General features: G+C 56.3%; 1 protein-coding gene across 3 annotated transcripts in view; it reads right to left on the reverse strand.

Annotated features, from left to right (window-relative positions):
• Positions 1-27669, reverse strand: part of SNX8 (sorting nexin 8) — a 42863-nt gene that overhangs the window by 11725 nt on the left and 3469 nt on the right. For 2 of the 3 annotated variants that reach the window (XM_021085985.1, XM_021085986.1), the window contains exons 2-4: positions 5725-5915; positions 3237-3354; positions 1609-1730 (exon numbers count right to left, since the gene is read on the reverse strand). In XM_021085985.1, coding sequence (XP_020941644.1) covers positions 1609-1730; positions 3237-3354; positions 5725-5915 — 431 coding nt within the window. Of the gene's footprint in view, positions 1-1608; positions 1731-3236; positions 3355-5724; positions 5916-23522; positions 23870-27669 lie in introns of those variants that run through there. The other variant, XM_021085987.1, reaches the window with a different exon arrangement.

The following is a 27669-nucleotide window of genomic DNA, read 5'->3' on the forward strand; positions in this document are numbered from 1 at the left end:
ACAAGGCGGGGCTGGAGCCTGACACCCCAACATGCAGCTGCACCCTCCCCACCCTCTGCCTTGAGCCGGGCGCAGCTCCCGGTCCCACCACATTCCTCTCCTGCAATAAAGATCCCTGTCCTGGGGAAGCCTCCCACCCCCAGGGTTCAAAGGACCGGCCCTCCCAGTTCGAGGGCAGAAGGTCACGGCAAGCATTCACTGAATGTCTGCAAAGGGCCCCAGGAGAGGGGCTGACCCACAGGCACCCCCAGGCATCGCGGAGGAAAGGCCAGAGCCATCGGTCCCCAGGGGTCAAAGGCCCCTCCAGCCTCCGGGGAGGAAAAGGCCGGGCTGTGCAGGATCCACCTTGGCGGCGCCGAGCCCCTTTCCAGGTCCTGCTCAGGAGGGGCTTTCCTCCAACAGGGGAGGCCGGGCAGGGCTTTTCCACCACAGGGCATCCTCCTCGGAGCCCCCGCCACACACCCCCACAAGGAGAAGGTCCCTCGGGGAAACTTCTGTGCCCACGGAGAGCCCAGAACTGGGCACATGGGCCGCAGAGAACGAGGACTGGGCCTCGGCTCCTAACCCATCAGGGCCCTGGCTGCGGTTTGGAGAAAGCCGCCGCCGCCACCCTCCTCTTGCCAGGACCACGGTCCACAGAGAGCTCGCTTCCCAGGACACGCGGCCACCCTGCGGCTCTGCTGGGGAGACTCACGCCGGAGTCACAGTCCAGACATCTTTTTTTTTTTTTTTTTTTTTTGTCATGTTAGGGCCACACCCACGGCATATGGAGGTTCCCAGGCTAGGGGGTAGAATCAGGTTTACAGCTGCCGCCCTACACCACAGCCACAGCCACGTGGGATCCGAGCTGCATCTGCGACCTACACCGCAGCTGACAGCAATTCCAGATCCTTACCCCACGGAGCGAGGCCAGGGATCGAACCTGCGTCCTCGCGGATCCTAGTCAGGTTTGTTAACCACTGAGCCTCAACGGGAACTCCCAGCTGCCTTTTCTTTCTTTTTTTTTTTTTCTTGGGCTGCTCCCACGGCATATGGAGGTTCCCAGGCTAGGGGTCCATTCGGAGCTGTAGCCACCAGCCTACGCCACAGCCACAGCAACGCAGGATCCGAGCCGCATCTGCAACCTACACCCCAGCTCACGGCAATGTCGGATCGTTAACCCACTGAGCAAGGGCAGGGACCGAACCCGCAACCTCATGGTTCCTAGTCGGATTCGTTAACCACTGCGCCACAACGGGAACTCCCCAGCTGCCTTTTCTAAAGTGAACCCTCGTTCAGGTCTGCAATCTCCAGCCCATCTGAGGAGCCTCCACAGCGACGTCCTCCGGGCATCAGCTCCAACCCCGTGAGGGCGGGGAAACCACCACATGCACGCAGAGCCCCGCACGGTCAGAAGCGGGACGCCGCCGGGAATCCCCGCAGCCTGCTCCGTGGGGAGAAAACCAAGCTCATTTCCACTGTCCGCGTAAAGACATGTCCCAGGGCCCCCAAACCGGGACAAAGAGGACAGCAGGAAACAAAAGCCCATCCAAGAAGGGAAGCGAGAGCCGGGGGGCCCCGGCCCGGTGGGCGGGGGGGGGGGTGGACAGCCGCGCGGAGGGCACTCACGGGGCCGCTGAAGGACAGGAAGAGCTTGAGCACGACGTCCTCGGAGAAGGGCGGGTGCCGGGCCACCAGGTTGATGAAGCGCTTCAGGGCTCTCCTCCGCGCCTCGATGAACTCCCTGTCGGCTGAAGGCAGGACACGGACGGAGGGACCACATGGAGCGACCACACGGCTCGCCGGGACCCATCGTGGGGAGCACGCGGAGCCCAGGCATGAAGCCCAGGTGGCCTCCCCCTCGGGGCCGACGCCTCCGGCCCGGGCGGCTCCCCAGGGCGCGGACGCAGCCCCACCCGAGCCCCCGCGGAGAAACCAGGGCGCCGCCCCAGCCCTCCCCGCGATGGCCCCCCTGACGACGTCCCTACGCCCTTCTGACACTTCCGCGATGAAGCGGGTGTCACTGAACGCGTACAGTGACTCAGCCCACCTGTCCCGGTCCCACCTCCTCTCGCCCGCGTCTAACGGGGCCACCCCCAACCTGCTGTCATCTGGGTGACTGACGTTTCACTCCGAGGGACAAGAACCTGACAGTGCACCAGGCGCACTGAGCCTATTTACATCTGACCACACATGGAAACAGTATTTACAACGCTGTTTTTAAATTATGGAAAACAAAAGTTGGAAAACAACAGAAGTGCGACGAGGTTGCCTCCAAGGCCACCCGGGACCCAGCCACCACAGGCGACGCTTTCATGAGCGCAAAGCCACGGGACCCAGCATCGCAGGGCCGGGCCCGGGTCCTAAACTCTAATGCACTCGGCCTCCTGGGTGCCAGGGTGTCGGTACGCAGCCACCTTCCTCCTGGTCCCTCCTGCCCTGGGCACCCGTCCCTCCCGCTCAATATCATCTGGCTGATGTGCGCACGGGGGGTGAGGGGAAAACGCACTCTCAGCCTCGGCTGCTCAGGGACCAGGGAGGGCAGAGGGACTTCGGGACGGTTGGACAATGGCAGAAAATCGACCGGTCAGCTTTGGGCACGCCCCTGCTCACCAGATTTCATCTAGAATGTCAGAAAGAGTCCACGGTGAGGGTCCCCGAGGCCTGAGAGGAGGCCACGGCCGCCTCCCGCGCTCCGGAACGTGAGAGGACGGGCCAGTGCAGGGCCCTGGGGGCACCTGTGACCCCTCACCTAGCCCCAGGTAATCACGGGTGAAGCAATGAAGATGAGACAGCCTCCTGCTATGTTTTCATCTCCTGGGAGATGCAGGTTAGATGCCCAGGCTTACGCTCACTTCTGGCTCTAGCAGGAGGCCAGCTCGCGCTGCACTGGTACCAACTCTGCAAGCGGGCCAAACAACAGCGCTCCTGGCCCCCACTCAGGAGCCCCAGCAGGCCCGATCGCTGCCTCCAGGAAAGGGAAGTGGGGTATGCACCTCCCTACATGTCAGTTATCAAGCCAGGGGCTCATGCAGGCCCAGGGTACCAGGTGATGTCACCACAACCCCCCAACCCAGACAGACCTGGGCCCTAAGCCACAGCTGCGCCCAGGGTCACCCAGGGCTGGATGCCCTGCTGCCATCCCCTCCTGCTCGGCAGGGGGCCAGAGGAAGATGAAGCCGAGCCAGGAGCCAGGCCCTCAGCACCCAGGGGGACCCCCTCCTCTACCCACCCCAGCCTCCAGCAAACCCGGCTACCTCCCAGCATCCTCTTGGGCGGAAGGGCTGGCACCATGCGGTACGGGAACTTCTGCAGCAGCATCTCGTGGAAGACCACAAAGTCATTGTACCGTCGGTACACGGACGACTTGAAGCGCTGCAAGGAAGAGGGTTTGGAGCTCAGACTGGACGTCGGAAACCGCCACACTCCACTCTTTGCCTACCTTCTCTTTCCACCACGAAACAGAACCCACGGAAACACTGCTGCTCGCTCCCTCACGTCCTCTCCCCAGGCCTCTATCGGAAGGAGCAGTAAGTCCTGGCCTTCCCTGATGCAACCTGTAGACGTGGCAGAGCTCTATCTACGGATTTAACCGTCTCTCATTCTGGATCTTCTCAAAGACACAGGCGTCTGCACAGTTTTCCCTGCTACAGTGGCACATAAGAAAATTCTTTTTTTTTTTTTTTGTCTTTTTAGGGCCATACTCTGGCATATGGAGGCTCCCAGGCTAGACGTCTAATCAGAGCTACAGCTGCCGGCCTACGCCACAGCCACAGCAACGCCGGATCCCTAACCCACTGAGCGAGGCCAGGGACCGAACCTGCAACCTCATGGTTCCTAGTCGGATTCCTTAACCACTGAGCCACGACGGGAACTCGGAGAAAATGCATTCTGTACTTCCTGTTAGGGCAGGTCCTTGACACACCCCTTCATGTCATGCTAACACGGGCAGCAAGCACTATGCCAACTGAAACAGACCCGACTGTCAAAGAGCAGCCCCGACGGTGGACAGGAAGACACACACGGCAGATACGCCGTGAGGCACTCTGGTCAAACTGCCCACAGATTCCACCCTAAGCCTGTCCCCAGTGAAAGTGCAGGCCCCAGAGGTAAGCATCCCGTCCAGAGAATAACCTCACTGGGGTCGGATAAGAGCTCACACAAGAAGTGTGTGAGCAGCAATCTCCACAATGAAGCGTTGGACTGATGACTAAGCGACCTCCCCGAGTGGAAGCAGCCAGTCTGAGAAGGCGGCTTACTGTGTGATTCCAAGGATAGGACACTCTGGAAAAGGCAAAGCCGCGGACACAGGGCGCAATCAGCAGTTTCGGGGGGGGGCGCTGCGACGAGTGACACAACGCTGCATGATTTTACGATGGCGGGTACATGTCCCACATTTGGGCAAACCCAGAGGACGTACGACGCCAAGACAGAGCCCTGATGTGACATGTGGACTCTGCATGACGATGACGTGTGACTGCAGGTCACCCACTGGTGGGCATGCCGAGAGCGGGAGCTGTGCCCGAGCAGGGGAGGGGAGTGTGGGCATCTCTGCTCCCTCCACTCCCCGCTGCTTAAGTGTACTCAGGACAGGAAAAACACGCCGTCATGTGTGTGTGCCTGTTGCCACATCTGCTCGGACCCTGACTCCAGCAGGCAGGGCACAGCCAGGAGACACGCGGCCACCTTCACGCCCACTTCAGGAGGAACCAGGGCAAAACTGCCTCCCTCTAAAACCGTTCCTGATGAGGCCGTCAATTGACTTAGGGGATGGCAGCTTAAGGAGAGTGGGAAAAGGCCACTGCTGGCACACTTGTGACACGACGAGGTCCCAGGGGACGCACCGGGGCCTCCGCCCCCAGGGCAGCTGGGGAGGCCAGACCCCGGGGAGGCCCGGGGGCACCGCCATCCCCCACCGGCCCTCCCCCTTCCCTGACTCCGGCTCCGCCTGCAGTAGCAGCACTGGCCAGCACCAGAGCCAGGTTCCGCCCCGGGCTTTTGTCATGGTGGCTTTCAAACAACGCAACAAAAACGCTGTGACTCTCGGCTTCCGTGGAGCTCGGCAAAGAGCTGTGGCGATGGGGACCGCGCATCGGGCTCTGGATGCGCGGCTTTTGCCTGGGACGACAATGGTGCTGCTCCCCCCACCCCCGACACACAAGCTCTTGCCTCACCCACTACTTGATCCCCGGGATAAAGAAGAAAAGCCCCAGCACGTCTCCTCACTGAAGCGAGACACAGGAGGATGGTGGGCGAAGGGGGACAAAGAGATCAACTCTTTGGGTGCCACAGGCCTCCACGCAGCCACTCCCGGGGCCAGGCATCCGCACTCAGGGGCGCCCCTGCCGGGGATGGGCCCCCAGACCAGCCCTGCCCCCACACTCAACGCAGGGGTAGAGTCCATGTTCCTCTATCTGTTCGCTTTCTGGGGTTTTATTTCTCCTTTTTAAGGGGCCACATTCTTTTATTTGCTGGTTTTGTATGTCTTCTTTCTAGGGGGCCCAGGCTGCAATCCCCCGGGCTCTCCCAGCATCACGGAACTGCCCAGACTGGCCCGTCCGGGGTCTCCGTCCACATCCCCACAGCCCGAGTGAGCGTCCTGAGATGCAGGGTCCCGCAGCCCCGAAAGCGCGAGTAGGTGGAGCCACGTGGGGGGGCAGGTGGCTGGGCGGGGGCACCGCACAGGGCGAGGCAGGCACAGCGGGCTCTTCCCTTCACGCCCCCCCCTCAGGCCCCCGCTGGTACCTGGCTGGAAACCTCATACTCCACGTGCTTCAGGAAGAGGCCCTTCTTCTCAGGGATGAGCTCCACCTGCACGGCGTCGCGGGCCAGCAGCTCCTGCAGCGTGAGCGACAGCAGCAGCGGGTTCCCCGGCGGCATCTGCATCCGACTGGAGTCCAGGGCCGTCGGCTCACTGACCTGGGGCGCTGGCAAGTCTGAGGACAGGAGAGGCGGTGAGCGCGGTGCCCGCGAGGGGAGGCACCTCCCACCCCGACCCGCCACCGCCTGCGGGCTCAGCCCGGACTCCGGCCACGCCACCCGGTCACACTCGCTCACTCAAAGGCCAGGGCCACTCAGGGCCCCGGCCTCCATCAGGAGCCCCCGGGCCGTGACTCAGCAAACACACCCACATGTCCAGGACCGGGCGAGTCTAGTTTGAAAACTAGTTAAAACTCGGACAAAGAAAAGGAAGTAAAATATTTACAAGTTACGTGTAAAAAAAGAGTTGTTTTCTCTAGAGTCGGGGAAAAATGCTACAACGAAGAAATGGGCCCTATCATTTTCGACATGAGCTGCCACCCGCACAATCGGTGCATCCGGCTTTCCTGCCAACACAACCATTCTCACTTGCAAACAGCCGCGTGTCCGCTTGAGCACACAAATCACACGCGTTCAGCCCGAACCACGCTTCGGCCCCGAAAGGTCAGCTGCCCTCGGCGCAAGGAGCCAGCCCCGGGTCCGTCGGAGAGCAGGAGAGAAACGCCGGCGCTTTGAGGTCCAAGCCCTGCAAACGCGCAAGGACGCCCTGCCGGTGTTCAGTGCAGAACTGCTGAGAGGAAAAAGTTCTACTCGGTTCAAAAACACACAAAGCTAAGGTGTCCTTCGGGGGGAAAAGGTCTTCCTTCCTCAGTCAAGTGCTCGAAATGACACGACAACGGCACGTCCCCTTCCTCCGTCGCAAACTCTCTGCAGCGCGGCTGTGTCACCTTGTGTGATTCACACCGTAAAGCAATTCCTCAGCGCGAGATTCCAGGCTACATTTCTTTTTTTATCTTTTTATCTTATTATGGCCGCGCCCGCAGCAGATGGAGGGTCCCAGGCTAGGGGTGGAATCGGAGCGGTAGCGGCCGGCCTACACCACAGCCACAGCCACGCGGGATCCGAGCCGTGTCTGCGACCTACACCACAGCGCACGTCAATGCCGGATCCTTCACCCACGGAGCGAGGCCAGGGATCGAACCTGCGTCCTCATGGTCTCTGGTCAGATTCGTTTCCACTGAGCCACAGCGGGAACTCCCCCAGTTTACGTTTCTAACATGAATTAATGGCCAGATTATCTTCATCCATGAAATCACTCAGCATTTGAGAACTTCAAAGGTAGCTGCCTTTAACTGACCTTCAAGACTGAGACAGAATAAATTAGGGCTTCATTTGAGTCTCTGCCTCAAAACCCCATAGAGAAGCTAAATGCCACGTGCTCTAAAGCAGGGTGCTGCCCAGGGAGGCGGAGGGCCACGGAGGCACACCAGCAGGTGCGGGAAGGACGTGCCAGCACCTCCACTGGGAGTTCCGCTCCCCTCCTTTGAGGTTGATAATACACACAATCCAGCAGCAGACGTGCACACACACAGCTTACTAAACCACGCTCATGTAGATGCATGCCTGTGTGAGTGTGCGTGCATACACGCTCTGCATGTGCGTCTGAGTGTGTACGTGCACACGGATGTACAACTGTGTGTGCATGAGTTTGTGGGTATGAGCGTGAATGGCTGTGCGTGGATGTGAGTGGATGTGAATACGGGTGTGTGGGTGTTTAAGTGCACGTGTGCCCGTGTGCATGACTGTGTGTGTACATGAGTTTGCGGGTATGACTAAGGGTATGTGCACGAGCATATGTGTGAGAACATGAGTGTGTGTTTACGTGCAGTGTGTACACGAGGGGTAGGTATCCCCAACCAGAAATCCCCAACACCTTAAAGGCTAAAAGCCTGTGGAGCCCTGAGCTCTAGCAGGTACCTGTTCTCCCGAGTCACCCAAGAGCCCAGCCACTCCCAAGCCTAAGTAACCCGACGGCCTGGCCTGGCCACGATGTTTGCACAGGCTCCCTGGGGACCACAGGGATCCGTAAGGAGCCACTTCCTCACGTGCTGTCTCCAGGGAACACGGAGCTGAAGAAGACAGGCCCCGAGCTCATCAACTCACCCACTCTGCAAACAGGGCTGGACGGCCCCCGCGGCCAGGCGCTCTCAGTGCCCGATGCCGGGGAGAAACGGAAGCGCTGTGCCAACGCCAGAGGCACCCTGGGGATCAGGACACAGCGCCCAGACCCACACTCCGGGAGGGAGGAAATCAGCCAGCTTGACGCACAGGTGCCTCCCGGGGGCAAGGGGAGCAAGGCACACGCCAAGGGCTCAAGGAACGTTTGCTAATACTTACCGGTATGTGTTGCATTTCCAGGAGGGAAAAACAGAGCACCTCTGGGGAAAAGCAAAGTCCTCTTTAACTAGCACAGAATATGCGGGAAAACAGAAGATAATAAAGCTAAAAAGGTAATGGGGGAAGAATATTTTTATCAGAGAAAATATCCGCAAATCTGATAAACAACTTGTATGTAGAATACACAAAAAACTCTTACAGTAAAAAGAAAAATAACCCAATTTTTTGTTTGGTTTTTCTTTTGGCTGCGCCTACAACACGTGGAAGTTCTGGGACCAGGGACTGAACCCACGCCACAGTAGCGACCGAGCCACAGCAGTGACAACACCAAATCCTTAACCCACTGAGTCACCAGGGAACTCCAAAAATAACCCAACTTAGAAATGGGCAAAGGAGGAGTTCCTGTCGTGGCACAGCGGAAACGAATCCGATAGGAACCATGAGGTTGCGGGTCCGATCCCTGCCCTTGCTCCGTGGGTTGAGGATCTGGCGTTGCCGTGAGCTGTGGTGTAGGTCACAGACGTGGCTCGGATCTGGCGTTGCTGCGGCTGTGGTGTAGGCCGGCGGCTGCAGCTCCGAATAGACCCCTAGCCTGGGAACCTCTATATGCCGCGGGTGCGGCCCTAAAAAGACAAAAACACCCAAAAAAAAAAAAAAAAAAAAAAAAAAGGCAACAGAGCTGCACAGACATTTCTCCGGGATGCGCAAATGGCCAGGAAGCACGGGAACGCCACTAAACATCATGGAATGCAAATCACAGCCACAGTAAGAGGTCGCCCACCATGCTGCCTCTAATTTGGGGAAAAACAAAACAAAAGAGCCCGCTGAGGGTTTACGAGGACGTGGAAACCTTCACTCACGCCAGCAGGTGTGCAGATGGCGCAGCTGCCTTCCACAACGGCGGAGCACTTCCTCAGAAAGTTGGAAACAGAGTGACTGTACGACCCAGCAATTCCACCCTAGACAGACGGTCGGGAGAAATGAAAACGTACAGCCACGCAAAGAGCTGCAAACACACATCCGCAGGCGCCTCACTCCGAAGACCCGAAGGGAGCAAAAAACCCAGATGGCCAGCGGCTGAAGAACAGGTCTAAGTAAGAGGTCCACGCATACAACGGAACATTATTTGGCCAGAAAGGGGTACAGATTCAGGGAGTTCCCATCGTGGCTCAGCGGAAATGAATCTGACTCGCATCCATGAGGATGCAGGTTCGATCCCTGGCCACGCTCAGTGGGTTAAGGCTCTGGCATTGCCATGGGCTGTGGTGTAGGCCGCAGACGTGGCTCAGATACCGAGGTGCTGTGGCTGTGGTGGAGGCCGGCAACTGCAGCTCCAATCTGACCCCTAGCCTGGGAACCTCCCTATGCCACGGGTGCCACCCTTAAAAAAAAATAAATAAATAAATAAGTTTTGGCCTTCTGCATAATGCAAGCCAGGAATCAAACCTGCACCACAGCGGTCACAATACCAAATCCTTAATACGCTGTGCCACCAGGGAACGTGTAAAATTTTTACATAAGATAAAACTCAATATAAACTCAATAGCATATACTTTTTGCTTTTTCTGATGATTAAAATAAGACACTATCCCAAAACAGAACAGGAGCTCACCAATGACCACCAAATGATCACGTGCTGCGGAAGAGTCTGCACTTTATCACCGCAGAATTAAACTCTGAGCTCGAAGACACCTTTCAAGTCCACAACACTGCTCTCGACCACCTCAAGGATAACTCTTCTGCGGAAGTTTCAATCATAAGAACGCTATGACCCCAAACATGGATACCAAACTAAAATATCTATATTTTCAAAGAAAATTAAAAAAAAAATTTTTTTTTTGTCTTTTTGCCTTTTCCAAGGCCGCTCCCGCGACATATAGAGGTTCCCAGGCTAGGGGTCTAATCGGAGCTGTAGCCACCGGCCTACCCCACAGCCACGGCAACGTGTGCTCCGAGCCACGTCTGCAACCTACACCACAGCGCAGGGCCACGCCAGATCCTTAACCCATGGAGCAAGGCCAGGGATCGAACCTGCAACCTCATGGTTCCTAGTCAGATTCGTTAACCACTGCACCATGACGGGAACTTCTCAAAGAAAAATTTAAGGAAAAAAAAAAAAGAAGGAAAAAAGATCATTTCAGGCAGGCTACACTGTCCTGTGATGGACATGCCGAGGGCAGGGCAGAAATGCAGGAGGGAGATTCTGGTTTTCTGCAAAATGCAATGCTAAGCTCACTGGCAAGACTTGAATACTCTTCTCAAATGCAGCTACTTACTAGAGAAACGAAAATCAAAACCACAATGAGGTTATCGCCTGGCCCCCCCTCAATGGCCATCATCAAAAAAAAGTCTACAAATAACTGTTTTTAAAAAATTTTTAAATAATGAAAAATAACTATTAAAAAAAAGTCTACAAATAAGAAATGCTGCAGAGGGTGTGGAGAAAAGGGAACCCTCCCACACTGCTGGTGGGAATGGCCATTGGTGAAGCCACTACGGAGGACAGTATGGAGATTCCTCAAAAGACTAAATACAGAACTACCGTATGTTCCAGCAATCCCACTGCTGGGCATCTATGCAGAGAAATCCAAAATTCAAAGAGATCCACGCCCCCATGTTCACTGCAGGACTATTTACAACAGCCAAGACACGGACGGAACCTACATGACCACTGTCGGAGGAAAGGATAAAGAAGATGCAGTGTCTGTACATGATGGAATATTACTCGGCCATAAAAAGGAACAAAATGCTACTTGCAGCAACATGAATGGAACTAGAGGTTCTCATGTTAAGTGAAGCGAGTCAGAGAGAGAAAGACAAATACCATATGATCACTTACATGTGGAATCTAAAATATGGCTCAAATGGCAGGTTCCATTGTGGCTCCGTGGTAACGAACTCAACGAGCTCACCCGAGTATCCATGAGGATGTGGGACGGATCTACGGCCTGGCTCAGTGGGTTAAAGGATCCGGTGCTGCCATGAGCTGTGCGGTGTAGGTCGCAGATGTGGCTCAGATCTGGCATTGCTGTCGCTGTGGCGTAGGCCAGCAGTGCAGCTCCCATTTGACCCCTAGCCTGGGAACTTCCACGTGCCACAAGTGCAGCCCTAAAAAGCAAAAAAAGCAAAAAAAAAAAAAAGCTCAGGACAAAGGCTGGGCTCTGACCTCAGACAGATGTGGGCTGAAATCCAGTCTCCGACATTCCCAGCTGTGAGGCCCAGTGAGCGACCGCCTCTGACCTTAGTTTACAATGAGTGTGACGGGGGCACAGATGCTCCCCCAGGCCCGGCTGTCCCTGCCTGTGCCTGGACAACGGCACAGCCCCGACGGGCCTCTCCAACAGCGCTCCCTCCCGCCCCACGCTCCCGGCACAAAACCGCTGTACCCTGCAGGTCCCCTGGAGTCGGAAGCCCTGGCCTTGAAAAGACACCCACTGTCCTGACGCTGGGCCAGGAAGCAGCTCTCAGACCCGCAGGCCAGCGGCTGGGGCCGCCGCCAGTCCGCACGAAGCGCCCTTGTGGGCGCGGAAGGAGACCGCACGGCTGGCGATACTCTGCCCCCCGAAACACGCGGGAACCCTCGCCTCCCGCCCAGGTCGAGTCGGCTCCAATCCCAAGAGACTTCCGAGCCGGCTGGGCCCGTCTCAGCACGTGTCCCCACGACAAGAGCGTCAGGCCCTGGGCTCCAGGCTGGCCCCGGGATCCAAGGCCGCGGGCGAAGCGTGGACGAGGCCCGCCGCTCGCTGGCTCTGTCGCTCCCCCGGCCCCCGCGGGACAGACGTGGGGGCTGCGTCACCCCCGGGCCAGCCGCCAGGGCGCTGCGTGACCCCGGCGCCCGCCCTGGCCTCTGCGAGGCGCGAAGGGAAGCAGCCGACGGGCGGTGTGGATCCCCGGCTCGGCTCCGAACCTCCGGGCTCCTCCCAGGCGGTCACCCGCACAGCAGTCGGAGCAACCCAACGCCACGCACACAGACCCGCAATCCTGCATCACGCTCCACACACGTCACAGTTTAAAAACCACACACTTCCACCAGGACAGTCAAGCAGGGAACTGCCTGGTGGCCCGGCAGTTGAGGATCTGGTGCTGTCGCTGCTTTGGTGCGTGTTCGATCCCCAGCCCGGGCACTTCCGAGTGCCACAGGCAGCGGCTGAAAGTACAGAAGAAAGAACTTCCGGGCGTCACCCTGCCCCGGGGACGCACCCGGCGGTCTCCCCACACGGCCTGTGAGCAGCTACCATCCAGGCTGCTTGTTCACCAGCAAACACAGCTCTGGGAAGCAGACAGGATTTGCCCCGGAAGCCACGTGGTCTCTCACACGCCCTCGCTCTGCCCGAGCAAATCTTAGCAAATGCTGACCGACGCACAAGTCACAGCCGGGGAGGCCCCCCGCGGAGGGCCACGGCCAGCCCGGCCAGCCGGCACCCAGAGACCCTGCCAACCACACACAGCCCGGGCGCCCCCAGGACCTCCCCACTGGCGGAGCCCCTCACGGCATAAGGTGCCTTTCAGGCCAGGACAGGCCACGTGGCCCCCCAAACGCAAACAGTCATGTGCCAGCAAGGACCTGGAGGGACTGGAATCCTTGTGCAGGCGCTGGGACCGTAAAAACGGTGCAGCTGCTGTGGAAAACAGGATGGCAGTTCCTCAAAATATTAAATATAGAGTCACCAGAGGAGCCAGCAATCCCACTTCTGGGTCTGTGCCCGAAAGAACTGAAAGCAGGAACTTGGAGAGAGGTCTGCACGCACGCCCACCTTCTCGGCAGCCAGAGGTGGACGCAACCAGGGGTCCACTACGGATGAAACGACCCAGTGTGGGCCGTCCTTTCCATGGCTCATCATTTGGCCCCCAAAGGATGGAACCTCTGACACCTGCCACAACGTGGATGGGCCTTGAGGACGTGGCCCTCGGTGAGACGATCAGACACAGGACAGGAGGGTAGGACTCCACTCCCAGCAGGTGCCCGGAGCAAACGCACAGAAAAAGCAAGCAGATGGGGGGTGGGGCGGGGGAGTGCCGGGGCTGCGGGGAGAGGACGGGGAGGGAGGGTTCCGTGGGGACAGAGTTTCAGTTCTGCGAGGTGAAGAAGCCCGAGAGATGGAGGTACTGATGCTGGCACAACAAGGCGAACACAACGCCATGGAACTCTTCACCCAGCAACGGTTACAATGTTATGCTCCATATAGGTTACAATTTAAAAACCACAGCGGGCTGGGCCCACTCGCGGATCCAGGGTGGGGCCCAAGACTCTGCATTTCTAGCAAGTTCCCAGGAAGTGCTGCTGTTGCAGAGTCCCGAGTCTGAGAACGGCCGCCCCGGGGGGAGCGGGAAGAGGGGAGCCAGAGCCCCACCCAGACCCGAGCCCCGGATCCGACGAAAGGCAGGTGTTCACAAACGCTGCCACCTTGCCTGACGGATCCTCCAGCTGGGGGGATGAGCGACATTCCAGAGGACGACTTTCCCCTGAGATAACGTGAAGCGGGGTCAGCAGAGACCCTCGATTTTCCACCTGAACATTCCTTCTCAGAAACGGCGTCTACCTTTGAAACCTTCTCTAAGCTACTCTGTTATTCTGAAGTGAACACACTGCTCGCAGGAAATGGAAGCAGAAGCTTCCTCATCCTTATCATGGCCACGGCCTCAGCAATGAGAATTCAGCAGCTCGGCGGCCAGGGAAGGGCAGCAAAACCCCCAAACGCCAGGCAACAGCGCTGCCCCGGCCTCGACCACCCCGCCTTCAAACCATCGTCGCCAGCTCCCGGCGGATCCTCCCTTACTCTGGAGCTCCGCAAACAAACTCTGCGTAGCCTCCATCTCATTACAGTTAGGGCTTACTTCTCCTGTAATAACTTACTTTCCGGAAGAGTGGAAGATCCTGAAATAAAGCAACTCCCTCCAACCCCACGGTCCGTGCGCCTCCGTGTCCACTGTGCACGTTCGGCTCCATGTGCAGAAGGTTGTAACGTGACAGCCGCGTTTCAAATACCAAGCATATTTCCAAGTTTCCACATAACCACAGTTCCCTTTCAAATCCCCTGCAAAAGCAAAAACCTCCTAAATGCCTGGCCGCTCAAATAATCACTATGAATCCTGGTTCCCTTCCAATCTGTCCTCTCGTGTACCTTTTAAATGCATGCGTTGTCGTTGTGACATACTTCAGACATGAGAACATAAAATAGTGGAACCCACATATCCGCCACCGAGGTCTCACGGAGGAAAACCATCTTTTTTCCTGAAAGGGTTTTAAATAAATACATGCTACCGACACACACCATCGCTATCCTTCCCACCGCCACCCGTGCTAACGATTCGAAACCACCACGAAGTGCGACTCCGCGAAAGCAACGGAGTTCCCGTCGTGGCGCAGCAGAAACGAATCCAACCAGTATCCATGAGGACGCCGGTTCGATCCCTGGCCTCGCTCAGTGGGTTCAGGCTCCGGCGTTGCCATGAGCTGTGGTGTGGGTCGCAGACACAGCTGGGAGCCCGCACGGCTGTGGCGTACAGCACCTGCAGCTCTGATGCCACCCCTAGCCTGGGAACCTCCCTATGTCCAGGGTGAGGCCCTGAAAAGCAAAAAAAGAAAAGACAAGACAAAAAAACCCACTATTCTAGAATTGATGGGTACTATTTCCAGGCAGGTCTGCGTACTTTCCTGACATAAGCGTCCTAAAAAATACATGCAAATACTGCATTTCATTACATATAATAAACATATGGTTACTTTCTTTACCCACTGGCTTTGAAAACTTTTTTCTTTTATGGCTACACCCACTTCCTGGGCCAGGGACTGAATCTGAGCCACAGCTGCAACCTACCCCGGATCCTTTAACCCACTGCACCAGGCTGGGGTCGAACGTGCACCTCCACAGCCACCCGAGCCGCTGCAGTCGGATTCCTAACCCGCTGCACCACAGCAGGAACCAAACTTTCTGTATGGAAACAGCGTGCTTAGAGAAAAGCCAACATCTCAAAATTCAGCTCCAGGAATGTACACATCAGTGTAACAGCACCGGATAAACAAACACTGCCTCCTGCCTCCTCCTCCCAGGGCGACCCCAGACTTCTCCTGCCACAGGTGACGTTCACCTGTCTTTATGCCACATCGGGGGACTCGGACGGTGAGTTCCTCTGCTTCTGACTTCTCCTCAACGTGCTGGGTGGGATCCCTCCCTGCGACTGCATGGGGTGTAGACGGTCCACCCTCCCGCTGCAGGATCAGCCACAGCCCGTCCACACACGGCTGCCGCCAGCCATCTGGGCAGTTACACACGCAGCGCCGCGAACGCGCCAGCACCCACATTCTACCCGCCTCCCAGGGACACAACGTATGCATTTCTGTTGGCCACACTCCTAAGCGGGAGACTCCCGGATCCAGGGGTTTCATCTGTCCAGCGCCGTCAGCAACTCCAGTTTTCCGAGTGACTGAGCCAACGTCCACGCCCACGGCGGGGTTCCCGCCGCCTCCCGCGCCGGGCCGCACTCGGTGACCTCCGGCCGGTGCTTCCCGCCCCCACCCCGGCAGGCCCTCGATTCTCTACCACGGCGGCGATTCAAGTGCCACTTACCTTCTTTCTTTCCTTTGACGTTCCCGCCTCTGCCCCACAGTCTCAGGGGTTACGAAGAATGAGGTGGGACCGCGCAGTGAGGAGCGCGGGAACCGCAGCTGGCTCAGCCACTGTCCTACTGGCCTCGGCTCTTAGAAAGGCCGTGAGGACGGTCCCGGCACAACACATTCCGCAGGACTTCTGATTCTACCCTTAGGACCAGTTCCGAGAGACTCCCCCTTTTGTGCCTGCTGCAGACACGGCCCGATGGCTCTCGTCTGCCTGCAGGGGTCACACGGCTTCGCTCAGCCGCTCTGCTCAGAATCCCCTCCGGAGAGGCCCCGTGGTCTCCGCTGTGATTGGCGGCTCTTTCCCAGCAGCCCGAAAAAAGACCGAAACCCAAGCTTCCTGGGGATCAGAAGGGCAATGCCTAAGGAGACCGGCTCCTCACGTGAGGTTTCCTCAACTCCACCACCGCCCCCCGAAATGTGCTTTCATCACGGTCGCCGCGCCCCCCCCCCCCCCCCCCGAGCACACGCGCCCCTGCTGGCCCTGGAGCCTCGCCACTGGCTCTTCTCCCAGGGTCGTCTTGCCCGGACACCCGGCACACCACCTCCTCTGAATCTTGGTGCAAAACCACCCTCTCCGTGACATTTCCTTGGCGACAGCGGCAACCTGCACCCTGACCGCCCCGCATGGCGCTCTGACACGTGTCACTGACTGGCCACCCCGCATGGCGCTGACACGTCGCTGACTGCTAAATACTGGCCACCTCCCGCTACAAGGACACACCCCCTCCAAGAGCTGACCTTTCTGTTTATTTTGTTCACAGTCGCCCAGCGATGAGCGCAGCGCCCAGCACGCACTGGGTGTGCAAGAGACATCTGCAGACGGAAGGCGCGCACAGTGTCCACAGGAGCAAGAGAATGACGAAGCCAGGCCCGCTGGGCTCCCCCACCCCCCAGCAGGGTCTCAATCCCGTGCCCTCCCCACCCCCACAAAGCGCACTCAGCTCGCTGGCGACGGGAACCCAGCCTCCGTGAGCGGCAGCGAGAAGGAAAAGCTGCTCACACAGGGTGGCTGTCAACGCACAGGCCACGCGGGGCCCTGAGCTGCGGCAGCGTCGCACGGCGCCCCATCCCAGCGGGGCCTCCCTGCGGAGGTGCAGCTCCACCCGCCCACCCTCCGCAAAAGCATGTACGGCGAAAACCTTCACTACATAAAGCGGCAACGTGCCAGGTGGCTGCCCGGCCTGCACAGCAGGAGAACGTTTTTCCATCTCCCTGCAACAGGTTAAGTGTTTTTACCTTGAAGCAAAATAAAAATAATCTGTCACGGTTCCTCCAAGCCCGCTTCTACCTGTTGGCTGAGAACGCCCTAAGTGAATCCCCTCCAGCCCCCAGCTCAGTTCAAACACCCCTTGACCAGGGAAGAGTTCCCCGAGCCCCAGCGGAGGCTCCAGATCCTTCCTGCGCCAACGACTGGCTTGAAGGCCCTCGCTGAGCTTCCCTAAATCCATCTCATTCACAGGTGACTCCCACGCATGACACAGACCCCACAGGGAGCCGTGACGTCCCAATATTGCCTAGCGCATGGGTGGCACGTGGCACATGTACCCAAAAAGGTTTTAGGTGCACGACTGGGTTTCCAAATGCACAAGAAGGATGCCAGACCCCTTCCTCACACCACACACAACTCATTCAGAACGTATCACAGCCCTAAGTGTAGAAGCTAAAACTACAAAAGTCAGAGCTCCCTTGTGGTGCCTCAGGTTAAGGAGCTGGCATTGTCACTGCAGCGGCTCAGGTTGCTGCTGTGGCGCAGGTTTGATCCCTGGTCCAGGAACTTCGACATGCCACAGGGGTGTCCAAAAAATAATTATAATAATAATTAATTTAAAAAATAAATAGGAGTTCCCGTCCTGGCTCAGTGGGTGACAAACCTGACTAGAGTCCATGAGGACGCAGGTTCAATCCCTGGCCTCGCTCAGTGGGCTAAGGATGCAGCGTTGCTTTGAGCTGTGATGTAAGTCACAGACACGGCTCGGATCCCGCACTGCTGTGGCTGTGGTGCAGGCTGGCAGCTATAGCTCCGATCTGACCCTTAGCCTGGAAACTTCCATATGCTGCAGGTGCGGCCCTAAAAAGACCAAATAAATAAATACATAAATCTACAAAACTCTTGGCAGACATATATTTTCTCCTATATGGAGTAAGTCTTCATGACCTTGGGTCAGGCAAAGCCTTCTTAGATAGAACACCAAAAGCATCAACACAAGAGAAAAACAGACTAAACAGACTTCGTCAAAATTAAAAACTGTTGGGCGTTCCTGTCACAGCTCCGTGGAAACCAATCTGACGAGGATCCATGAGGAATGAATGTTCGATCCCTGGCCTCGCTCCGCGGGTTAAAGATCCGGCGTTGCCGTGAGCTGTGGTGCAGGTCGCAGACGCGGCTCAGATCCTGCGTTGCTGTGGCTGAGTCACAGGCCAGCAGATGCAGCTCCGATACAGCCTCTAGCCTGGGAACCTCCGTATGCTGCAGGTGCGGCCCCAAAAACCAAAAAAAAAAAAAAAAAAAAGTTAAAAACTGTTGTGCTGTAAAAGATACCATCAAGAAAGTGAAAGACAACCCACAGAAATAAACACCTGTAACCCTTGTCTCTGATAAGGGACTTGGGTCTAAAACAAATCAAAAAATAAATAAATAAAACATATCAAGAATTCTTATAATTCAGTTTTTTTTAAAAAAAATTAATACCGTAATCTTAAAGACAGACAAAGGATGTGAAGAGACATTTCTCCAAAGGAGACATTACAAAAGGCCCCAAGCACCTGAGAAGAGGCCCGGCCACAGGCGTCTCCACCCCCTGGAACGGCTGTAATCAAAAAGACAGCCAGTGACAAGCACTGGTGAGGACGTGGAGAAACTGGAACCCTTACACTTGGCTGCAGAACAGTCTGGCGGTTCCTCAAGCGGCTAAACACAGGTCACCACAGGACCCAGCAATTCCACTCCCAGTCTATGCCCACGAGAACTGAGGCCCTACACCCACACAAAGACGTGTGTGACCGTTGAAAGCAGCCTTAGTCTTAACAGCCGAAAAGGGAAACTGCCCCGATGTCCACGGACTGATGACCGGATAAGGACCATGGGAATTATCCACACGATGGAGTATTACTCGGCCATGAACAGCAATGAAGTACTGATCCCTCTGCCACCACACAGATGAACCCTGAGGACGTTAGGCTCAGTGAAAGAAGTCAGCCGCAAAGGACCATGTATCATATGGGGGTTTTTATTTGTTTGTTTTGTATTTTTAGGGTCACACCTGCAGCATATGGAAGTTCCCAGGCTAGGGGCTGAATCAGAGCTGCAGCTGCCAGTCTACACCACAGCCAGAGCAACGTGAGATCCAAGCTGCGTCTGCGACCTATACCACAGCTCACGGCAATGCCGGATCCTTCACCCACGGAGCAAGACCAGGGATCGAACCCGCATCCTCATGGAGACTAGTCGGGTTCGTTAACCACTGAGCCACGACGACGCAGACTCCTGAGGTTCTACTGACGTGACATTCCCAGAAGAGGCAAATCCAGAGGCAGAAAGCTCAGGGGCTGGAGGAGGGGCTGGGGAAACAGGAAGCGGGCACTAGCGGCACGGGGCCTCTTCCGAGGGATGACGAGAACGCCCTGAGATGGACGGCAGCGGGGCTGCCTACCCCTAAGAATCACGGGAACTGTACACTTGAAACGGGTGGATTCTATGGCATGCGAGCTCTTTATCGCAATAACGCTTTTAAAAACGTCTCATGAATTCCTGACCCTCCTCCAGCTCTTGCAAAAACATGCCGAGTACCTTTCCCCGGCATCTGTGCCTGAACGCAGATGGCTCGCGCTCTTAAAAACAGTGTCTACTACAAAGAGAAATGCCATCTACCTGTGAAACGCTTGGGCTGAGGCGAAGGACAGTCGAGCTGGTGATGCTGCCACAGAGACCTCGAGCAGCCACCCTCAGTACCCCGGGGACCTCCCTGGGGTCCGTGTGGCCGTGAAGCTGCACGTCCGTCCCAGTGGAGGCAGCCACCGAGGGCGAAGAAGAGAGTGAAGCTCCCGAAAAAAACTGCTCCTCCCTCTCCCTCCTTTTCCCATGGATTCCAAGACAGCGTGGGGACGGCCACCTGTGTGTCCCCTCACACACCATGAAGGCAAGAGCCATGACTGCTGTCTAAACCTTATGGATGCTTTACAGAGTGTCCAGCTAACCCTAAAAACACTCTAAGGAGGTAACTGTGATCCCATTTTACAGATGTGAAAACCAAAGGCTCAGTTTTTTGCAGGCCTCAGCATAGCCTGCCTGCGGTCACAGGTAGCTGGGTGACTCATGGGACCAGAAATCGCACCAGGTTACCCAATAACACCAGATCCTGCGTTGCCTCCTTGACTCATGAGGCCTCATTCGACGCCACGTGGAGCGGAGCAGAGGCGGGCCCAGCCCAGGCCTGGGGCCAGAGGTCAGATGGTCTCCGTGCAAAGCCCTGCCTCCCCTGTGACTGTGGACAAGCAGCTCACCTCTCTGCGCTCAATGTCTAAATAAGGCCACTACCATCTAGGTCACTGGTTACGTGCATGAGTCTTTTAAAAAGCATGTGAAGGGAGTTCCCACTGTGGTTCAGTGGATTAAGAATCCAGCTGGTGGAGTTCTCGTCATGGCTCAGTGGTTCATGACCCCGACTCATATCCATGAGGACATGGGTTCAATCCCTGGCCCCACTCAGTGGGTTAGGGATCCGGTGTAGGCCGGCAACTACAGCTCCAACTCAACCCCTAGCCTGGGAACCTCCACACACCGCAGGTGCAGCCTTAAAAGGACAAAAAAAAAAAAAGTAACACATAAATAAAAATAAAAAAAATAAAAGCATACGTATGTGTACACGTGGGAAGCACCGAGCACAGCGAGCTGGGCGCCAGACACTTGATTCCCAGATCAAACCACAGACCAAATGAACTGCAGCCAGGGGACGACGCTCCCTCCAGGGCCAGGTCCCACAATGTGACCCCAAATTCTGCATGGGGTCAACCCTAAAGAGAGCGCCCGTGACCTCTGGGCAGCTGAACTCATCTCACACACACACACACACACACACACACACACACAGGGCTCCTCCAGCAGACAGCACTGCTCATCACACACACACACACACACACACACACACACACACAGGGCTCCTCCAGCTGACAGCACTGCTCCTGCTGAACTCATCTCACACACACACACACACACACACACACAGGGCTCCTCCAGCTGATAGCACTGCTCCTGCTGAACTCATCACACACACACACACACACACACACACACACACACACACACACACACACAGGGCTCCTCCAGCTGACAGCACTGCTCCTTCCCAAAGGACACACAAGAATCCAAACCACAAAGGGGAAAAGAAAAATCACTGCTGTGTCTCCTTAGACGTCACAAAGCCGAGCCCAGGCCCGAAAGGAGTCACCTATCGCATGACCCTCTCTGACTCAAACAGCAAGGGGAACCGCAGGGCAGCGCCGGACCCCGCTTCCCCATGAATCGCACCAAACCGGCTTCTGAAGGCGCCCACCTGCCTGAGCCTCTTCCTCAAAAAGCCTGCGGAAGGTTCGCCCGTGGGGAGGCCCAGGGACCTCTTCCCGAGTTCAACAGGCCACTGTCTCAGCCAACCCGGGCCATCTCGGAAGAACTGACAGCACAAGTTCAAAGTTCCAGAAAGAAGTCTCATCTCTGTCGAACTAAATTCCATCTGGTCTGGGTTTTGCTCTTTTTTTATAAAGCCTCCTCCTGGGCCTGGATGGTTCAGTCTGAAAGTGACTCACGTTTTCTAGGAGCTCTGGACACGAAACGAACACATTCCAAAACATCTGACAGGACTGAGTGTGTCTGGATACCGATGGAGGCTTAAGAGGAGAACCTCCGCTCACAGCTGAACTCGGGCCCCGTAATGAAATTCTGAGCAGTCACCCGATAGCATAAGCCAAGTGACATACAAATAATTCACCGAAACAAACAGGTATTGATCTACAGAAGCGCTCGCAAGAAGTGAGAGCAGGTCCTTGCCTGCGGGGCAGACGACCAGGAATGCAATTAACCAACCAGGACACGGAACGCTTGGTGACGACGGGCAGGAACAAAGGAGGAACTGTGAAAAGTGTCCCAGAATGAAAAACACTGAGTCAGTCCCCGCCCCAGTTAAATCTGCACTGCGTGTGGGGACCCAGTTTCCCGGCAAGGGAGGTGAGACCGTCGGCCAGCATCTGTCCCCCCCCACCGCCCCCCAACTCCAGAACCGGGGAACCTGGACAGCGTGAGCGCCTTCACCAGACGCGGGGAACTCGCCCTGCTGCTCGAGAAGCAGCACGAGGTGACACTAGCTGAGGCCACCACAGCCAGCTCAGCTGGCAGCAGGCCCCTTGTCGCCGGAGCCAAGTCCTGTGGGTGGCGGGGCAGCCTGAGGCCCTAAGCCACCTCCTCCCCCAGGCCTGGCTGACACCCTCCCCTCCCAGTGCGGTCCTGGGACATCGGCCCCCAGAACCGCCCCCTCTCAGAAAAGCCCTCTGAGGACAGACAGACGGGCCGGGGAGGGGGGCGGTGCTGGATGAAACAGCCAGAAACAGAGAGTCCTGAGAGGGGCCGCGGTGTGGAGGACCCAGGCTGACGGCAGCAAGGAGCCGGCCCCTGGTCACCAGGGCCCACTGCCTGGTGTGACCCCAGCTCCCCTGCCGTCTACCGACCAGAGACGCTGAGCACGTCTGGGTCCTGTGAGCCTCCGCTTCGCCATCTGGAAGGAGAGGTGGCAGGACGAGCCAGCGGACAGGCGCACGGCCCCACCGGCCACCACCCTGCCACGGGTGGCCCCGACGACATCCCTCCCACCCAGGGGCAGAGAGCCACACTCAGGGCAGCAGGCCCACTTCCACACGGCACAGGGAAACTTGAATCTCTTGCGGACACGTCCACGGGGCTCCCCACCTCACCATCCGAGGGAGGGCGCTCAGCAGAGCAGAAGCCGCCCCGAGGTGAGCCCGCACGCGCAGAGGCCACCCTCCCACCCCGAAGCCTGAAAGCGCAGCTCCCGATCTCCCTGTGGTCCCTGTTCTTGGAAGACTGAGCCACCCCAGCCTGGACTGGACGCTCTCAGGAGCGAGAGGTAAGACGGCAGTTCTGAAGATGATTAACTGCACTAAGTCAGGAGATCAGCGGGCTCCCCGGGTGCAGGGGGCAGAGGCCGAGAGCAGGCCACCTTCCCAGGCATCCACCTGCTACCACACAGGTGCTGGCGGCCCTCCTTCCTGCTGGTCCCAGGGGCCCCCCGGCCATCTGGACTGGCCAGCAGGCTGGGCGGGCACCAACAATACCCAGACAGAGACCAGAAACAGCAGAGCCGACAGTGCTGGTGACTGATGAACTGCAGGAGACGGAACGAAACCACGTTTCATGGCAGACACGGTGTTAACCAGAGTGGGAAAGGGAGGGAGGCCTCGATCCCTACAAAACAAGGTCCCCAGGGCCCACCCTTGCTTGTTAACTGTGTTGTTAGTAAGTCCACTCATGTCTCAGGATCTTAGGGTCCCGCCCCCGACCCGAGAACTTTCTATGGTGAAAAAGACACTCACGTGTATGTATACACACAGGTACAGAACGTTTACAGACAATTTAACAAAATTATATATCAAACACACGTGCAACCACCCAGGCCAAATATTAAAAGACCGCTGGGACCCTGGATGCCTGCTTGTCCTGAGTCCCTTGCAGGCCCTCCCCCCCGCCCCGCCCCAGTTCTCCTACCAGAGGCCACCAGAGCCCAATTTTCATGCTACTTCCCTTCCTCTTCAGTTACAGTTGCAGCCTCTGTGCAAGACCCCGACACAGCAGAGTCTAGTCCTGCATGGTTCTGAACTTGATATAAACTGGTGCCACAGAGGATGTGTTTTCTCTGTCTGGCTTCTCGACACCCTCAGGGGCGGGGGTAGGGACTCTGTATTTGCAAAGGGTCACTGAACAGGGCAAGGCAGCGGTCATCCAAGGACGTCTCCCTGGCTCTCGAAGCGCTTACTCACTGAGATTCAACAGGCACAGCTGATAGCAAGCGGTCACCTCCAGGCTAGGAAACAAGTTCAGCAGGAGAGAGGCTCTGTTTATGGAGCTCAGGCTTGAAGACTTTTTTTTTTTTTTTTTTTTTGTCTTTTTGCCTTTTCTAGGGCCGCACCTGTGGCATATGCAGGTTCCCAGGCTAGGGGTTGAATCAGAGCTGTAGCTGCCGGCCTACACCACAGCCACAGCAGCACAGGATCCAAACTGCGTCTGCCACCTACACCCCAGCTCACGGCAACGCCAGATCCTTAACCCACTGAGCAAGGCCAGGGATCAAACCCACAACCTCATGGTTCCTAGCTGGATTCGTTAACCACTGCGCAGAACTCCTAAGACAATTTTTAACATTGTTTCCATGTAAAGGAGCAAATTCTACAACACTAGCATTTTAGAAGCACAAATACACAAGCCTTGACATATCACTAAGCAGACATAAAATAGAAAGTGATGGAAATGATTTCCAAGCCATAGAACGTTAAGTGAAACGAAGAGGCTACAAAATGTCAGTCGGTCCCGAGGTGAACTCCTCAAAAGCACACCGTGGAAAAGGGAGAGCCACTGACGCGCATGCTCGCCGGCTCCCTTTGTAAGACGTGGTGTTTGCGGTTATCTTACTTGTGTGACAACACTCTCCTCCAAGTGCCATGTCATGAACAGCAAGAGATCCCACCAGTCTGTTTGCAATTCATTCACAAGGCTTGTGGGCAGGAGAGCACCAGCTGTGGCGCACTGGATGAAGAATCCGACTGCAGGAGCTCCTGTCGTGGCTCAGGGGAAACAAATCTGACTCGGATCCATGAGGACGCAAGTTCAATCCCTGGCCTCGCTCAGTGGGTCGAGGCTCCCTGAGCCGTGGTGTCGGTCGCGGACACGGCTCAGATCCTGCATGGCTGTGGCTCTGGCGTAGGCCGGCGGCTACAGCTCCGATTCAACCCACAGCCTGGGAACCTCCATATGCCGCGGGTGTGGCCCTAAAGAGACAAAGACAAAAAAAAAAAAAAAAATCCGACTGCAACAGCAGGTCACTACAGAGGTGCAGGTTCAACCCCAGGCCCTACACAGTGGGTTAAAGGATCTGGCACTGCTGCAGCTGTGGCTTGAATTCAATCCCTCGCTCAGAAACTTCCATGTGCCACAGGTGAGGCCATTAAAAACAAACAAAAAAAAGATTTGAAGGAGAAAATTTCACTAGCACCAATCAGGTCAAAGATTCTTGGAAAATAAGTTAACTGTACTTCAAGCTTCTGTGGAAGGCATCAAACATCACAAAATTCCACTTCATATTTGCTTAGCATACACACTGCCAATTGGGTAAGAACGCTCGAAGACCCCAACACAGCATCCACCCCCACGCACTCGTGTCTGCAGCGCCTCCTGCGGGGCGGGGGGGGGGCCTTCCCTCGCCCGCCTGACCCACCGGCCTGACCCGCACCAGGTTTTGCTTTGTCTGTTCTTTCTTTTTAGGGCCACACCCTCCACACACGGAGGTTCCAGGCTAGGGGTCAATGTGGAGCTGCAGCTGCCAGGCGACACCCCAGGCACAGCAACGCCAGATCCCAGCTGCACGTGCAGCCTACGCCACGGCTCACAGCAAGGCCGGATCCTTAACCCACCGAGCGCGGCCGGGGACGGAAGCCAGGTCCTCAAGGACCCCAGTCGGGTTCGTTACCCCTGAGCCACGACGGGCGCCCCGCCCGCGTGATGGTTTAACACGGGTGCTTTTTCATCAGGAACTTCTACCTCAAGTCCAGTTACGATTTCTTGACGATCTACAAGAGAAACACTCCGAGGATGAAAACCACTCCGCTCTCGGAGGCTAACGCGTCAAGGGCTGCGCTCCTGGAAGGCCCGAGGGTCCAGGTGGCCTGGCCGCTGGCGGCGGGTTTTCGTCACCGGGTGGCTCCCGTGGGCAGGCACCACGGGCCACAGGAGGCCCACACGGCCCCCTCCGACTCAGCAGCCCAGTCTCTCCCCTCGGCCCACAGGGTGGGCCAAACATCGCTTTTCGGGGTGCATTTTTCTCAGGAAGGAAAAAAATAACCAAAACAGAATTCCCCTACCCGGAACACATCACTTTCTTGCTAACCACAAATTCTGGCAAAATCTGCTCTACATAACAGTGGTTCAGTTCCTCTTTCTTCAAATTGACACATTTTACCTTGCAAATTGTATATGTCAGGGGGTGTGTGTGTGGGGGTGTGGGTGTGACAGAAAGAGACAGAGCTCAACATCTGCACAGGTACCATTGTTACCAAATTCAGATGTAACACCAGCCTAGAAAACACTCACACAAACGCAAGCTACTCAAACGTCAGAGCTCTTTCGACACAGCAGGTATTATTCTAGACGCCAGGATGTAAAGAAAAATAATAGTTTCTGCCCATCAGGAGCTGACAACCGGACTGCGTGTGACAGGGAGCGGGGTGGACAGCAAGGCTTTCTCCCCAGTGCAGATGGTCCTTTAAGGTGTAACTCAATCACCAGCAAGGGCGCACATCTTAAGCGACAGCTCAGTGAGTCCTGACAAATGCGTATGGGCAGAGCCGAGGCGGGGGGAGCGGGGGCACGGGAGGCATGGGAATGGCGCAGGCATGCAGAGGGGGTGGCAGCCGGTGTGGATGAGCTCGGAGGGTGAGCCAAGTTCAGACATGACTGCTCAGAAAACCAGGGGGCATCCGGAGGTTTGGGGAAGCCGGCCACATGGGAGCTCCTCACCAGAAGGGCATGGGGAGCGCAGTCCAACGGGGAGCTCCAACAGAGTGAAGCCGGCTCTCCAGGGGCCAAAAACAAGGGGCGCTTAGGGCTGCAGGAAAGCAGAGCAAGGACACAGGGTGGTACTCTGTCTCTATTTTTATCAGCGTGCGCTGTAATCCCCCCACATCAGCACCCATCACACTCACTCTCCACCACCCTACGGCACAATCACTGAGCTCTGTCACCTCAAAACAGGCCGTGAGATAAACGCCCATCCTGCAGAGCCAGGAAGCAGAGTGTGGCGCGCACGCATGTGTGTGTGTGTGTGTGTATCTTTATATAGATAGATCTTTTTTTTTGTCTTTTTAGGGCCACACCCGCAGCATATGGAAGTTCCCAGGCTAGGGCTTGAACAGGAATTGCAGCTGCCAGCCTACACCACAGCCACAGCCACGCAGGATCTAAGCCACATCTGCGACCTACACTGCAGCTCTTGGCAATCGGATCCTTAACCCACTGAGCGAGGCCAGTATCGCATCCTCACGGATGATAGTTAGGTTCATTACCACTGAGCCGCAACAGGAACTCCGAATCAGGTATTTTGATAGTTTTAATTTTAATACAAAAAGCCACAAAGGGTTTACGTCACAAATAGAGAAAGAACTGCTACAACTCAAAGAAAAAAAGACAATCCCATAAGAAAATGGGCAAAAGATAAAAACAATCAGTTCAGAGAGGCCTACAGGGTGAAAGTATTACAAGAAACTAAACCACACTAGGAACTGAAGAAAAGGAAATTTAAAAAAACAAAATATGTTCTTAATTTATCTAATTCCGAAGCAAGTTTTTTAAAATGGTGGGTATTTGGGGTTTGTTTTGTTTTGTTTTGTTTTTTTGCCGAGGGCAGAGCATGTGCAAGTTCCTGGGCCAGGGATCAGACCTCAGCAGCAAGCCAGCTGCTGCCGTGACAATGCCAGATCCTTAACCAGCTGCACCACAGGAGAACTCCCTAAAAAGTGGTATTCAGTGTTAGTAAGACCATGGGCAAAGGATGCACTGCCATCATAGGTATAAACTAGTAATAGCCGCCAGAGAGAATAGCTGGTTAAAATGAAAAATGTGCAGCCCTGTGACCCAGCAACTGCCC

This window comes from Sus scrofa, chromosome 3 (genome assembly GCF_000003025.6).
Source record: "Sus scrofa isolate TJ Tabasco breed Duroc chromosome 3, Sscrofa11.1, whole genome shotgun sequence".
NCBI classification, from domain to species: domain Eukaryota; kingdom Metazoa; phylum Chordata; class Mammalia; order Artiodactyla; family Suidae; genus Sus; species Sus scrofa.